The following is a 13,351-nucleotide window of genomic DNA, read 5'->3' on the forward strand; positions in this document are numbered from 1 at the left end:
AAAAGTAAGCTTAACTTTTGGGAAGAAAAGAAATGAGAATCACTCTTTGAATACAGAAATCCACCTTTCTGTTGTTGGGAAACCGAGCAACATAGATTCCTTATTCACTAATTTCATTCCTGTTCCTAATTTTTCTATTTACTGTAGACTAGTGGTAAGATTTTCAGAATAACAGTTCAAGAATGGCATGGTTGAGGTTTTTCCATGTAAGACTAGCAAGGCTTCTCCCTTCACCAAGTATTTGGAAACTAAACTGACCTACAGCATGAAAACTTGAAAAGCTCTCAATCTTGGCCCTTATCATGATCAGAAGTTTGAATTTCCTGTAGGTCCATAGGTGGGCAATCCCATCCATGGAAAACTTCTCTCTTTCTCCCACACTAAGCACATTTAATACAGAAAGAGCTCCAAGGCTCCATCTTTAACTGTCTCTCACTCACTGAAAATTTTCCCCCCAGAAAAAAATGCAAACCCAAAGATCGTGCCTCTTCATACCATCTGCTGCATGGTTACCCAAAGCTGGTTACCCAGGCTCTGTGGGCACCTAACAAAAAATCCTGAGGATTACGCTAATTGTTCTTTGATGAGTCTATAATTAGTTGACCAGCTCATTGAAGCAGCAGATGAAGCTCATTGAAAAAGAGATGCTAATCGTTTGATTTTTACAGAGCCACAGAAGAAAACTGGAAGAATATCAAGTGGAAAAACACTCAGCTTGACATTTCACACTCTTCTGCAAGTGCCCAGAATAGCACTGCAAAGGATTTGGGCTTGTGAGCAAACAGACACAACAAATTGACAGTTTTACAAACCCAGAAACTGTAATCCATTGCTAACTGAAGTAAATCACTGTAACTTTACTGCTGTCAACAAAATGGTACCAATTACCATCGGCCAAAAGCCTGGTCTTTCATTGGTCAAAACTGGAAACTGCCTCCATCTCTTCCATTTTCTCATGTTTCAAAGAACTGTGAGTCCGTTTATGTCAAAGCATATTATTTGCTGAAACTTGTGCTGTCCTACATGGAAGGAATGTATTTGGCCAAACACTGAAATTCAACCCTTTTTTTTGTTGTTGTTTTAAGTTAGTTTTATCTAAATTTGAGTCGACCACTGAAGAGGTAAAATGAAAATGATGTCAAAACAGTCTCAGAATTATGTGAATGACTTCCTGAAAGCAAAACCATAAAATTTCATTTCTTTCACTGTGAAATCTGATTGAGAATACCAGTTGAAGTCAATGTCATGAGATGATGTGTATTTCCTAAGACTGACTGCACCGGAAACACATCAGTCCTGTGCACCTGGCCTACACCTGTGAGAACTGCAAACATAATCAAAATATGGGGCCTGCACAACTTAATTTAAAAAAAAAAAAAAAAAAAAGCTATGAAAAGTCTGTGTTGGATTCAATTAAGACTTGCAGGATTTTGCTGATCAGGAGACATGCTTATATATTCAATCCCTTTGGTCAGTCCTCCAGAATATGAAAACTGATATTGTCAATGGACCTAACAAACTCTTCAGGAGTTTTAGGAAACTTAAAGCAATAGGAAACCCATTATGTTTCATCTGTAGTTAGAAACTTAAAGCTCAAAGCAAGTTCACACAAAGGATTACCAAAGTTTGCATTTATGTGCAGGGAATCTGAGCTATCTATGGTTTTCAGTGGAAATGAAGGGAAGATAGAGTCAGAGATTGATTTTAAACCTTTTAATTAGGCAAGTACAACCACGGAAGACATTCACAATAGGTAAATGAGGTGATGCCACAGAATAGGAGAGTATAAAGTACAAGGACCTCTATGGTTACACAAAAGGACAGGGAAAGGTTGCTCCTTGTCCGGGGGACAGACCTGGTGTCCTATGTCCCAGGGAGAGGACAGGGCATCTTCATTGCTATCTGAATGCTGGGAACCTGGCATCTGCTCCTCTATCCATGTAACAGAGTCTGCTGCTCCTCTTAAATATTTTTGCTTAGTTTACTCATTTAGGGTAAAAATCTGCACGAGTGATGTTGAGTAACGTCTGCAATTTTTGGCAAGCACAAACTATGCTGGCTTCTGAATGTAACAGTACTCCAGCCCTGATGTGATGGGCAGAGAAGTGTAGGAAACAGTATTACAATGCCTATCCTAAATGAGCAAAGCCTAATGAAGGCAGCATTAACTGAAAGGCTGAGACATTTCTAAAATATGTTGTATGCAGACAGATTTCCTTTGTCATAGTCACATTTCTCTTGAAATTAGACCTATGGACATTTTGATAAATAAGTTGAATATGCTGGTAAGTGATTTCACAACTGTGCATAAACACTTTCTCCTCTATTATTGCCTCTAAACTACTATTTTAATTATGCTACATTAGTATTTTCTTTCCCAACATTGTAAGAAAAGATGTATTGCCCATACTTCACTGCAAAACTCTTTCCGTACTAGTTTGACTTTCAGCATCAGATTTTGAGTTTAAAATGCACCCATGAAACTGAAAAGTGTTGCTAATAGGTGTGCATGGAGAAGGATATAATGAAATCAGTGTAATGCCCAGCAGGCTTTGCTGCATAAGCTAAGGTGAAGCCCAAACAGCCCAGGTATGCAGCCTTATCTTCCACAAATAGAACAAAATTTTCCAGTGATCCATGGTGAAGTTTTACTAGTTTTGACTGTCACAGCCTGGTGCTGAAATGCCATGTATTTTTTAATCTACATTATGTCAAGCACTGGGGATGGGTTTTAAAAGTTTCAAAACCGTTTAGATATGTTGCTTAGGAGCAACCACCTCATGAGGATGAGTTATACTTAGATATAGGTGCTGCTTTGGGCACTAGCTCCCTTTCCAAGATAAACACCATTATAAACATTGTTCTGCAGGTGTGATGTAGGGCAAGCTGGACACTGTTGGTTTGGGGATGGTTGCTCACACAGAGAAATGGGGATGGAAGTAGAAACTCTGGCAGAACAATTTTTCCTGCCTTGGCTGGTTTCATGCAAGGCATGTTACCAGCCTCACCAAGAAAAAACTGTTTTGCTCACAAAAGCCTAGAACTTGACATGAGGTTGCAGTCTAGACACACCAATCAACTTTCCATAACACAGGCAGTGCCTGGGGGCAGTGTGTTGCAGTCTGCAGGAGCAAATGCTGTGCTACGTAGAGCACAGGAGATTTTGAAGAAGGGCATTTCAACTGATCATTCTGTGTATCCAATAAGTAATTTTTCCCAGCAGTTTATCTTCTTGTGTTTTGCCTGATTTGTTTTCACATTAATATTCACGATTATGGAAAATTTGCATGGCAGATACAACAAAAGGAGCAACATTTACAATTGCTTTTTTTAAATACATATTTCAGATTAACTGCTCTTTGACCAGATTGCCGCTTATAGCCTTCTAACCTGTTAACACCATCATGATGATAACATTATCATCAGCTTTTAAACCTGGCGTTATCCTGGTGCCACGTTTAGAGCTCCAGTAAAGATACCCAGCCCCCAGTTTGCACAAAGCTGCAGAGCCGGCCAAGTGTTTGGAAGGCACTTCCAACAGCACACCCAATCCTCTGGCAGCTCTGAGCTCTTGGCTCTTGGCAGCCTTCCCCTGTTCTGCACCTGCCCTCTTGTGCAGGGAAACTAGAAGGGGTAGGCATTGGTTTGAAACCCTGGGACGCACTAGCAATAAGGGGCTGTGCAGTGGGGGTTCACGGCTGTGGTATCAGCCTTCTGCTTACTCATTTATTATAGACTGAGCAGTATAGTTCAGCTGCCTGGTTATCTGACAGAAGTAATCCACTGAGATATTCAGTATCCCAGAACAATCATTAATTTCAAATCTTAATTAGATGTTCTTGGCTTATTTTTTCAGGCAACTGTTTTTAGTGTAATCTCTCTGATGCAGAAGCTTTGCAGGCTGGAACGGTGAACTTTAATTTCACTTATTGTATAAAATCATACCTCCCAGTGAAGTCTAAACAGATATTCAGCCACTTGGTCATTACATTTTGATGTACTAAAGTTGTGGGGTTCATGAGTACAGTTTTACAGAGCCAATCATTTGTGACTACTTTCATAAAATATAGTGCAAGGACTTAAATTTACATTGGGTTTTCCTGTGGCATTTTATGAGAACATAAAAAAATATCATTTCATTATAAACAAAATGCTTTAAGTGAACATGGTAGAAAACTGAAAGGGATATGGGAAAGAAAGAAAGAAAGAAGGGTTACAAAATAAAGCCATGGGATTTCACAGCCACAACTTCTGCATGATATTCAAAACTCTATGATTCTATTCCATGAAAATCAGATGAACAAACCCATTTGCCCCCTGCAGCACTGTTACTGACACCTGATGGATACTGAATACAACGTACTTTTCATACAGTCTTTGTCCTCTCATGAACACCTTCACCTCATTATCCAGCGGAAATGTCCCATCGTCTTTTCTGAAGCGGTAGAACAGTTTGGCATCCTTGAATTCTTTATGCTCGTCACAAACTGAAACATAAAATAAACAAAATCTTCATAGGGATGTTAAAGGGTCGAGAATCCATTTAGCAAATTCACTGGTGAACTTCAAAGCAAGCATGATTGGATCCCAGCCCCCTGTGCTTAGGAATAGCCTAATACATTAGGTTGTACAACCTAAATAAATTAGAACCTTAAGTTCTAATAAATGATGAAAGACTGAAGAAGGCTTTCAGAAAAATAACAAAATTTCTAGCTACGAGGGATTCGTGTTCATCACTTTCATGAGTATTAGTGTGGACACCAATGGCAACAAAGCATCCATCTGCTAGATAACTGGAAAACATTTTGATGTAAACTGTTTAAAAGATACCACTGTAGAGCAGCCAATAATTTAAAGATTGGCAAACTGCTTAATGTTACTTGTATTAGTTAAACCATGTGGCAGGAAAGCTGAGACTCACTGCAGGATCAGTTAGAACCAAAGCCTTCTGCCCTCTTAAAATCATCTCAATTACACTGTCATGCCAGCTAGCAAATGGAAGGTACAATAGGAACACACTGAGAAATACTAAGTAAGGATTTACAAGAGAGCAAATGTCAGTGGGTTCCTACAAATGCCAGAAGCAAGGAAAGGGAAGGCTGCCCATGCAAGGTGCTGCAAAGAGCTGTCAGCTTACTGGCTTGGGCTCGCCTGCTGCACCACAGACACAGGAGCAGTGGCTGGCACTGCTTCCATTTGGCATTGGTATGGAAAGGATGCTCTGAGCATCCTGAAGAACTGATTAAACCTACCCGACTGAGCCCTCACTCATTTCACCAACCATTTTATTAACTTTGAGAGTAACAGATGAAAATTTTCAACAGGCACCTCCTTTTCATGTGATACACATGCACACACATGTATATAATTTCTATCAAAGCTAGAGTGTGCAATTGGATTCTAAAGCAAAAAACATTTGAAGGCTGTTAAAGTTTTAAACAAGCACTCAGCAATAAGATATCTATTGCTCAATTAAATTAAGTCACTCAGGCATCCATGCAACTCTTCACCGACATTTTCTCAATAGAGGATTAAGTAGTCAGATTTGAATACCCTGTAATTACTTTATTCTTTAACTATCTATCGTCAATCCCAGTTTCCATAACAACCCAGAATTTTAATTTAATAGCTGAGCAGAAGCTATAGAAGTGGCACACGTTTAGTACGTGCATTTCTTCCTTTAATTAAGGTGTTGTTAATGCACGGCTGATAGCAGCAGTATTCCTGCACAGACAGTGACCTCTGCACAAATTCAACAGTCATCTGCTAGCAATTGCTCTATTTTCTATTTAAAAAGAAACAAATGGTACATTTTGTCTTCTTGAAATAGGCAATACTATGCGCCTGGAATAGAGGACTTGGATCTTCTTTGTCTGTGTGCTTTCCAGCCTCTTTGTGCACTAAAAGGCAACTAAATGCTGCCACTGATTTGGTAGCCTCCTTTTCATAAGTGTAAATTGTCATTCAAGGCGCTGAATGGAACAGGTCTCAAACACACAAGTTTAGGAGAAAATTAATCAGGGCGCAGTCGGACATCTAACTCTTGCAGCTGTAGCAGCACAAATGTTTGTGCAGCTGGTGCGAGGAAGAGAGTTGGAGAACAAATCCCTGTGAGAAAGATGACGCTTTTTTTTGCTGGCTTATTTTTCAGATGGGTTTTTCAGCTGGAGAGAGAGAAAGGGGCTGTGCAGGGGGAGCAGGGAGGGGAGGAAAGGGCAGGCAGTGGTGATGAAGGCACTGGTGAGGGCAGGATCCAGCTGAGGATGCTTGGGAGGCAGAGAAGCAGCAGCACAGTCTGCAGAGACTTTCCTCCTGTACCTGACATGGGGAACACAACTCTTCACCCTGATTGCCTCTCAGTGTCCCTGGGGACACAGAGGGCCTTGTGGGGCAGCACCCTTCAAGCCAGGTGTCCCCTTCCTGGCAGGGATCAGAACCTACTTATCTTATACTTGAGTGAAGAACACAAAGTGGATTTCTGCTTGCTTATATCAGCTTAGAGCTGATATTGCACTTACCATGATGGATAATGCTGTGATCCAATAACTTCTGGACAAGTTTAATTGCTGTCTCTCGATCCGAGGCCTCCTTATGGTCAATCAGCCAGTCAATCAGCTCTTTGGCAACAAAGCAGTTGGGATACGTCTTGAGGTGGTGCCTCCGGTCTTTGATGACCTTCTCTTCATGCAGTCGGAGCCTGTGGGTCCAAAATCAACCCATGAATTGGGTGTACAAAGACTTTCTGCAACCAGTGAGATTGGGAAAAGGGCTGAGCCAAGAAGGCGCACCCAGGCCTTGCTCCACAGAAATGCTCTGCAGTTGTTGGGTGCAGCAGAACAGAGCCTTCCACCCATGCCAGGCAATGCACACAAAACGTTTGTTACCATGTCAAACCTCATACTTGAGAACATTGTATTTCTGTCCTGTGGAAAAGACTAGGAAATGAAGAACAGCAGAGCATACAAAGCCCATTAAACGCTTCCTGTTTGCCAATTAAACTGTCAATAAATTTGAATTAATTTTCCCACATTACCACTAATGTGTTCCATGTCACTCAGCATCACTGCCATAGATTTTTTTTAACACCATTCATTTTCTCAGTTTCTTCATTGGTTGGGTAACTGCATTTTGCCTCCAGCTGCACAAGCGCAGCATTTGAGATTTAAAATTCAGTCACAAAGCTGTTTCAACACAATGTTATCTCGAAAAAAAAGTTGCCTCCTACTCATAACTAAGGGAAACTGATATCTCACTCTGCAAACTGTTGGTAAATGCTATCTATCTGCAAAATCTCATCATCATGTTCAAAGTAAATAGATTGGCTGTTTTTGAGATGCTTGGGTCAGAATGCAAAACCCTGGTTAGATTAGTAACGGCTTTAGAGTTCTACATCTTTATTTTTAAAATGGAGGAGATTTAGACTGGATATAAGGAAGAAACTTTTAACAGTAAGGGTGGTGAAGTACTGGCAAAGGTTGCCCAGAGATTTGGTGGATGCCCAGTGCCTGGAAACGTGCAAACTCATGCTGGGCAGGGCTCTGAGCACCCTGACTGAGCTGTAGTGTCCCTGCTCACTGTAGGGAGTTGAACTAGATGACCTTTAAGGGTCTCTTCTAACTCAAATGTTTCTATAATTCTATGATTCTACGGTTTTTATTTCAGCTTTTTTTTTTTTTTTCCCAAATAAACATAATGAGTACATCTTTATCAATAAATTAATGGATATACATTTTTTAAAGTTTAAATAGGTTTTCTGTTGTCTTGTTTATTTCTTTTCATTTTCTGTTAATAAATTTAATAATTCTATTTTTGCAGTGCCTTGTATGTACCTTGGTTATGAAGAAAATACGGAAACCACAGTTCCTGGACTACTGCCATGAAGAGAAATGTTGTCACTCATTTCAAAGTGCCCAGAATCTTTTCACGCAAATACTCTTGCTGACTTCAAAGAAGTGCCAAGTAATGCTGTAATAACGGTAGGGGGTACAACTATCTCTGGTTTTCAAATTGGAAAGTTGACAGCAGAGTGTCAACTTGAGTCTAGGGAAGCACAGAAGAGACCAGTTGTCCTCTCCTTGTGATTCCAGCATGAAACAAACATTTCTCTTTAAAATCCAATAAAAGGAAATTACTTGGCTGAAATTGGCCAAGACAATGTTACTATGGCAGTAGATGAGACTTCTACCTAAAAATAGTAGGATAGCCATGTTTTCGTTGTGCAGCATTCGGCTTTGAGTACTGGAACGTCCAATCAATAATAGAAATTCAAAACTATACTTTGCAAGCATAAAAAAAAAATGAATACTTTTGTATTAAAAACACTAATAAATCAGATTAGGATTCTGGAAAGAAGTAATGGTAAATGCCACATGCATTGTGAAATTCTCTGAGCTAAAATATCTTTTGCTTAAGGAATATTTTCCAGATGTGCTTTAGCAGCTGTTGCCATACTTAGAAAGAAAAGCCTACACAGCTCTAATTATAGAATCTGCAATTATCATTATTTCTGACTGAGCTTTCCATTTTAAATATGTTTCAGGTTTTTTTAATGTTCATCAATTTGTATGCTACACAATAGAAGAACAATGATATGTAAATAGAAATATAATACGTATGTAGATGGCTTGACCTATCTTTCAGTCACTGCTGTAAGTCTGAATGAACGGGGCTCATCTGACACAAAGGGGAAAACTGTTCTATTAAATTCTTTGCACAAACTCTATGCTAGAGTGTGCCAAGAGGGCTATGGTATTCCATAAACAAGCCAGCAGACGAGAGCATCACAACTGAGTATTTATGTCTTAAATTCTGACCAAAGACTTCAATTGACTTCAAACCTTCAATTGGTGGACTCATATCTATTTTAACTTCTCTAACATGCCATAAGATACATGGTTTCACTACAGCCTTCTTCCTTACTCTGGGCATTACAGTGCCTTTCTCAATAACTTTTTGCTTATATTCCCATAGCTCACAGAAATTTCATTGTCTTAATTATCTTCACTCACTTGCTAATGTGGTTCCAAATTTGCTAAGAGGTCACAAAATCATTAAGCCAAACAGAACATGATCACATAAGCCTCAAGATAGCATAAAAAAATATATTTACACACAATTTCCAAATGGAAATGGGAAATTATTCTGCAGTTTATAGCCACTGTATCCCTATTGGATTATTTCCTTTTTTTTTTTTTTTTTTTTTTTTTTTTTTAAATAAAGATCAGAAAGAAAAACTTATACTCTCCCTGGTCCCTTCTCTCTGCTAGGGCTTCCTCACATCTATGAATCAGCTAAAAATCAAACTTTATGGAGGCAAAGTAGTTCAGTAACTTGAAATTGTGCCTAGTGTACAGTACAAGTATAACAACCTCAGATTAAGTTATTGAGCTAATATTGCAGAACATAAATCAAAGGTTTAGGAAGAAATTCTATAAATATGTCAGTATTCAGCCATATTTATCAGGAGCCAAATCAAAAGGGATAAAAAGGAGAAAAAATTGTGGCAGAGAAAACAGTCCTACACTGGGACCAAGGATCAAGTGAAGTGTTAAATTCTTTACCCCTTAGCATCTGGAAAGAGGCTTCTCATCAGAAGACCTCAGGATTTTTTCTACAGAACGTTAATCACATTTTGTCAGCTCATCCACATTATGGCTGGAAAAGACATCACTTGACATCAGGCATATTTCTCTTGCTGGAAGTTTCTCTCAAGAGCTGCTCAGGAAAATTAACTCCCTTACCAAACCTGAGCAGTCTGAGGAGAAAGGAGGCAGAAGTGGAGGGGCAAGCAATTGGGAGTGATGGGGGAAACCTTGGTTCAGCAAGCCTTTGGACTACTGTCTGGAGCTTAACTCCAGAAAGGAATTTGGTGTACACCAGTGTAACATCCCTACCTAACTCCCTGTGTTATTCAAGGTAACATGCCAGATTTCTACTTGGGACCACAGTCTACACTACCTGTGGAACTCAATGTGAGAACTGTGAACAGAAATAGACACATGCAACCCTTTAGTATTTACAGATTGATATCGATGGCTCATATTCAACAAATAAAGACATCCTGTATTTGCGTATATGCATGCCAGAAGAGTTTTCTCAGGACCCTGTCTAAGCAGGAGTTGCTCCTAATGAACAACATGCAGGGATTCTTGCTCCAAACGAAAGTGTCTCCTTCCTGTGTAGCTTGGAAAAGGCTAACCCAGAGCACTGTGCTCCCATTTCACAGTGTGTATTCAGAGCTAGCCAGGAACAATGTTATTTGTTGAGAAGCTATTAGGCATTTTCTTTACCAACTGTCTGAAAAGTCATGATAACAGAAAAATCAAAATTTTTGCTTAAGGAAGGAAGAGTCAGGAGCTCCTTTGGGAAGAAACTGCTCTCTCAGCTACACGAAACTTGCATTTTGTTTCCCACTAGAGAAATATGCTTTCTGAAGTCTACTGCATCTCTCTATGAACAAATGGGATTTTGCAAAGACAGTGACTGCACATGAATAAAACTTTGCTTTTAAACCCAAAGGAGGCCACTGTGATGGCTGAAGATAATAGTGATGTCACTAACAATCCAAACCTTTCACCCAGCTCCTTCTATCTGGTCAGCAGCTTGCACTTGGCTAATATCTTTCAGAACACCATCCACTCCTGATTTCTAAGCATGAAAAGACAAAAAGCCTGCTGCTCTTCTTGGTAATTTTCTGAATGGTTCATCTGCCATTCTCTGGTACATCCTACATTGTCATAGAATCATAGAATCACTCAGGTTGGAAAAGACCTTAAAGATCATCAAGTCCAACCACGACCTAACCATACTACTCTAACAACTCTCCGCTAAATCATATCCCTGAGCAGTCCCTATGTTTATCCTAGCAAATCTAACTAAAAATACTTGTGTTGAAACCTTTCTGTTGAAAATAGAGAAGTTTTGTATCTCAAAAGTCACTAAGTTTGACATTTTTCTGAAGGTGTTTTCTCAACATCAGCATATGACCTGTCTGCAGCACAGGGTAGGTACTTACTCAAGAGTAGCATTCTACAAGGAGCTTCAGTGACATAGGAGTGTAATTCCCATTAGAAGTTAGCACTCACAGGTCACATGCAGACTCTGTTCATACAAAGTAAGTGAGCATATGGCAAAGTTTGTGTATACACACACACACGGGAAAATACAGAACAACACAAAATACTTAAGAATTATAATTCCCTATACATTATTCTTCTGCCTTTTCACTGACAGCATAAAAAAAGAAGTAGGTCAGTGATGATGTAAACTTTGTACACAGAGGCAACCATGAAGGTCCTGTGCAAATGTGATCTGTGTTGCTGGGACAAGCATTTCCAGATGGGCTTGCCAAGCTTCAGCTGAAATGTCAGCAGTTTGCTGCTGTTCCTCTTTCTATTTATGCTTCAGCTCTGCAATCACTTAATTCTGTTACTTGATATTCATAGGAGCTAAAACACCCTCTACAACACAGGGTTGGAAATAGGATGAAGATATTTCTAATTTGGTACCTGTGGCAAAGAAGAAACTACCATCTGAAATAGGGTTAGAGAGGGGATCTTCAAAGAATCTCCATTTATCAGTTCCTATCACCATGTCTATTTCTGCTTTTTTTTTTTTTTTTTTTTTTTTTTTTTTTTTTTTTTTTTTTTTTTTTTTTTTCCCACAGCCATACAATCAACATGAGGAGAAGCCAGAGCACAGAGCCAGATAGGGATCTCACATAAACCGTCTCTTGGCACACAGAGGAGGAAAACCCAAAGCTTCCAAAGAAACAACAATCTGCATTTGGGGCTGCCTCTTGTATAAGTTGAGAAGGTAATAAGGTCACCAAGAGTGCACAGCAATGTCCCAAATACTCCTTATGCCCTTCTGACATGGGCAGGGGTCAAAACAAGCTCTGGGGATCCAATGCTGGCTTGGTGCAGGGTCTAGGATGAAATCAACATGACATTTCTTGGAGATACTCTTTCAGCCCACAGATTCAATCCAGAAACTCAGACCCAGAGCCTTCATGGTGATTATTCCAGACTGTGTGTCTGGGAAATGCGATCTGTGTTTTTGTCCCGATCTGTCACAAAACTGAAGACTGCTTACAAAACCAAAGCTGTGTTCTTAAAACTCAAAGGTACAATAATCTGACCTTGTGCCTGGTCTTCATTTAAAACAGCACATCATAATATTGTTGATTAAACAGTGAATGTAAATATGCTTCATAGATAAAATTTATGTCAAGTTTGGGAAAACTTATGTAGGCTTTTCTGTTTGGTTTGACCCTATAAGGTAAAGGAATGTGCAGAGAAGACTGCTGACTCCCTTACTCTTGTATTCACACTGTGATAAACCCCTGCCTGAAGATAATTCAAAAGTATCACCTCTCCTTTCTTCTTAGGGAAGCAGGGAAACTCAGTATCTGGCAAAGCTACAGTTCTAATGACACTTTCTCCTCATGTCCACATGAAGCTGTAAAGCTGCTAATCTCCCTGCCTGCCAAGTCCTTTCACTTGCATTTCACTTTTCACAACTAACGCTTCTAACTGCCTGCACACTTTAGCCTTGAACACCTCTGCCTCACTCAAAAGCATGAAACTGGGTTTTACAAACAAGAAAACATGAAGTGTAGGCGAGTTGTTATTTCACATGCCTCAGTCACAAGGAAAGGGAAATCTGCCTGCTCCACCCCAACTGGAATGGAAGCTCTTAAATCTCAGAAGCTCACAGACCTCCCCCTCCATAAGAAGGTCAAACCTGTGTTTATCATAGAATCATAAAATCACTTAGGTTGGAAAACACCCATAAGATCAAGTTCAGCCATCACCTAACACTACTAAGTCCACCACTAAACCTCGTCTGTAAGGGCACATCCATACATCTCATAAATACCTCCAGGGCTGGTTAACCCACCTCCCTGGGCAGTCTGTTCCAATGCCTCACCATCATCTCTGAGAAGAAATTCTTCCTGATGTCTAAGCTAAACTCTGAAAAAAAGAGACCAACATCCACCTTGCTGCAGCCTCCTCTCAGGTACATTTAGAGATCAGCTACCCCCTTCGTCTTGTGCAGATGAGGTGGGATGCATGCATGGGAATAACACATTCAGGTGAAGGTCCATGTGATACTGCTATGTGGATTTCCAAAGGAAACAGTACACATTTCACTTTAGAACAAGCTATCTTTGCTTACATTCACCAACAAGGTTTTATTCACATTATTAGTCTGTCTCCATTGTAAGGATATTCTTAGGCTAACTACATCAAAAAGTACAATGGAGACTAAGTGCACTTTCCAACCTTTACAGTCCTATGATTCCATGAGTAATCAAAAGCCCACCAATTCTCGTGGACCTTTGCCAAAA

The 13,351-nt window shown here is 39.8% G+C and overlaps 1 protein-coding gene across 1 annotated transcript in view; it reads right to left on the minus strand.

Moving 5' to 3' along the window:
• Positions 1–13,351, minus strand: part of DEPTOR (DEP domain containing MTOR interacting protein) — a gene marked incomplete at both ends in the record, with an annotated part of 69,460 nt that overhangs the window by 34,845 nt on the left and 21,264 nt on the right. Inside the window, 2 exons of the mRNA XM_079533387.1 lie at positions 4,350–4,487; positions 6,519–6,697. Of these exons, the coding sequence (XP_079389513.1) occupies positions 4,350–4,487; positions 6,519–6,697 (317 nt within the window). The remainder of the gene's footprint in view (positions 1–4,349; positions 4,488–6,518; positions 6,698–13,351) is intronic.

Source organism: Tetrao urogallus (assembly GCF_951394365.1).
Source record: "Tetrao urogallus genome assembly, chromosome: 3".
Taxonomy (NCBI): Eukaryota; Metazoa; Chordata; class Aves; order Galliformes; family Phasianidae; genus Tetrao; species Tetrao urogallus.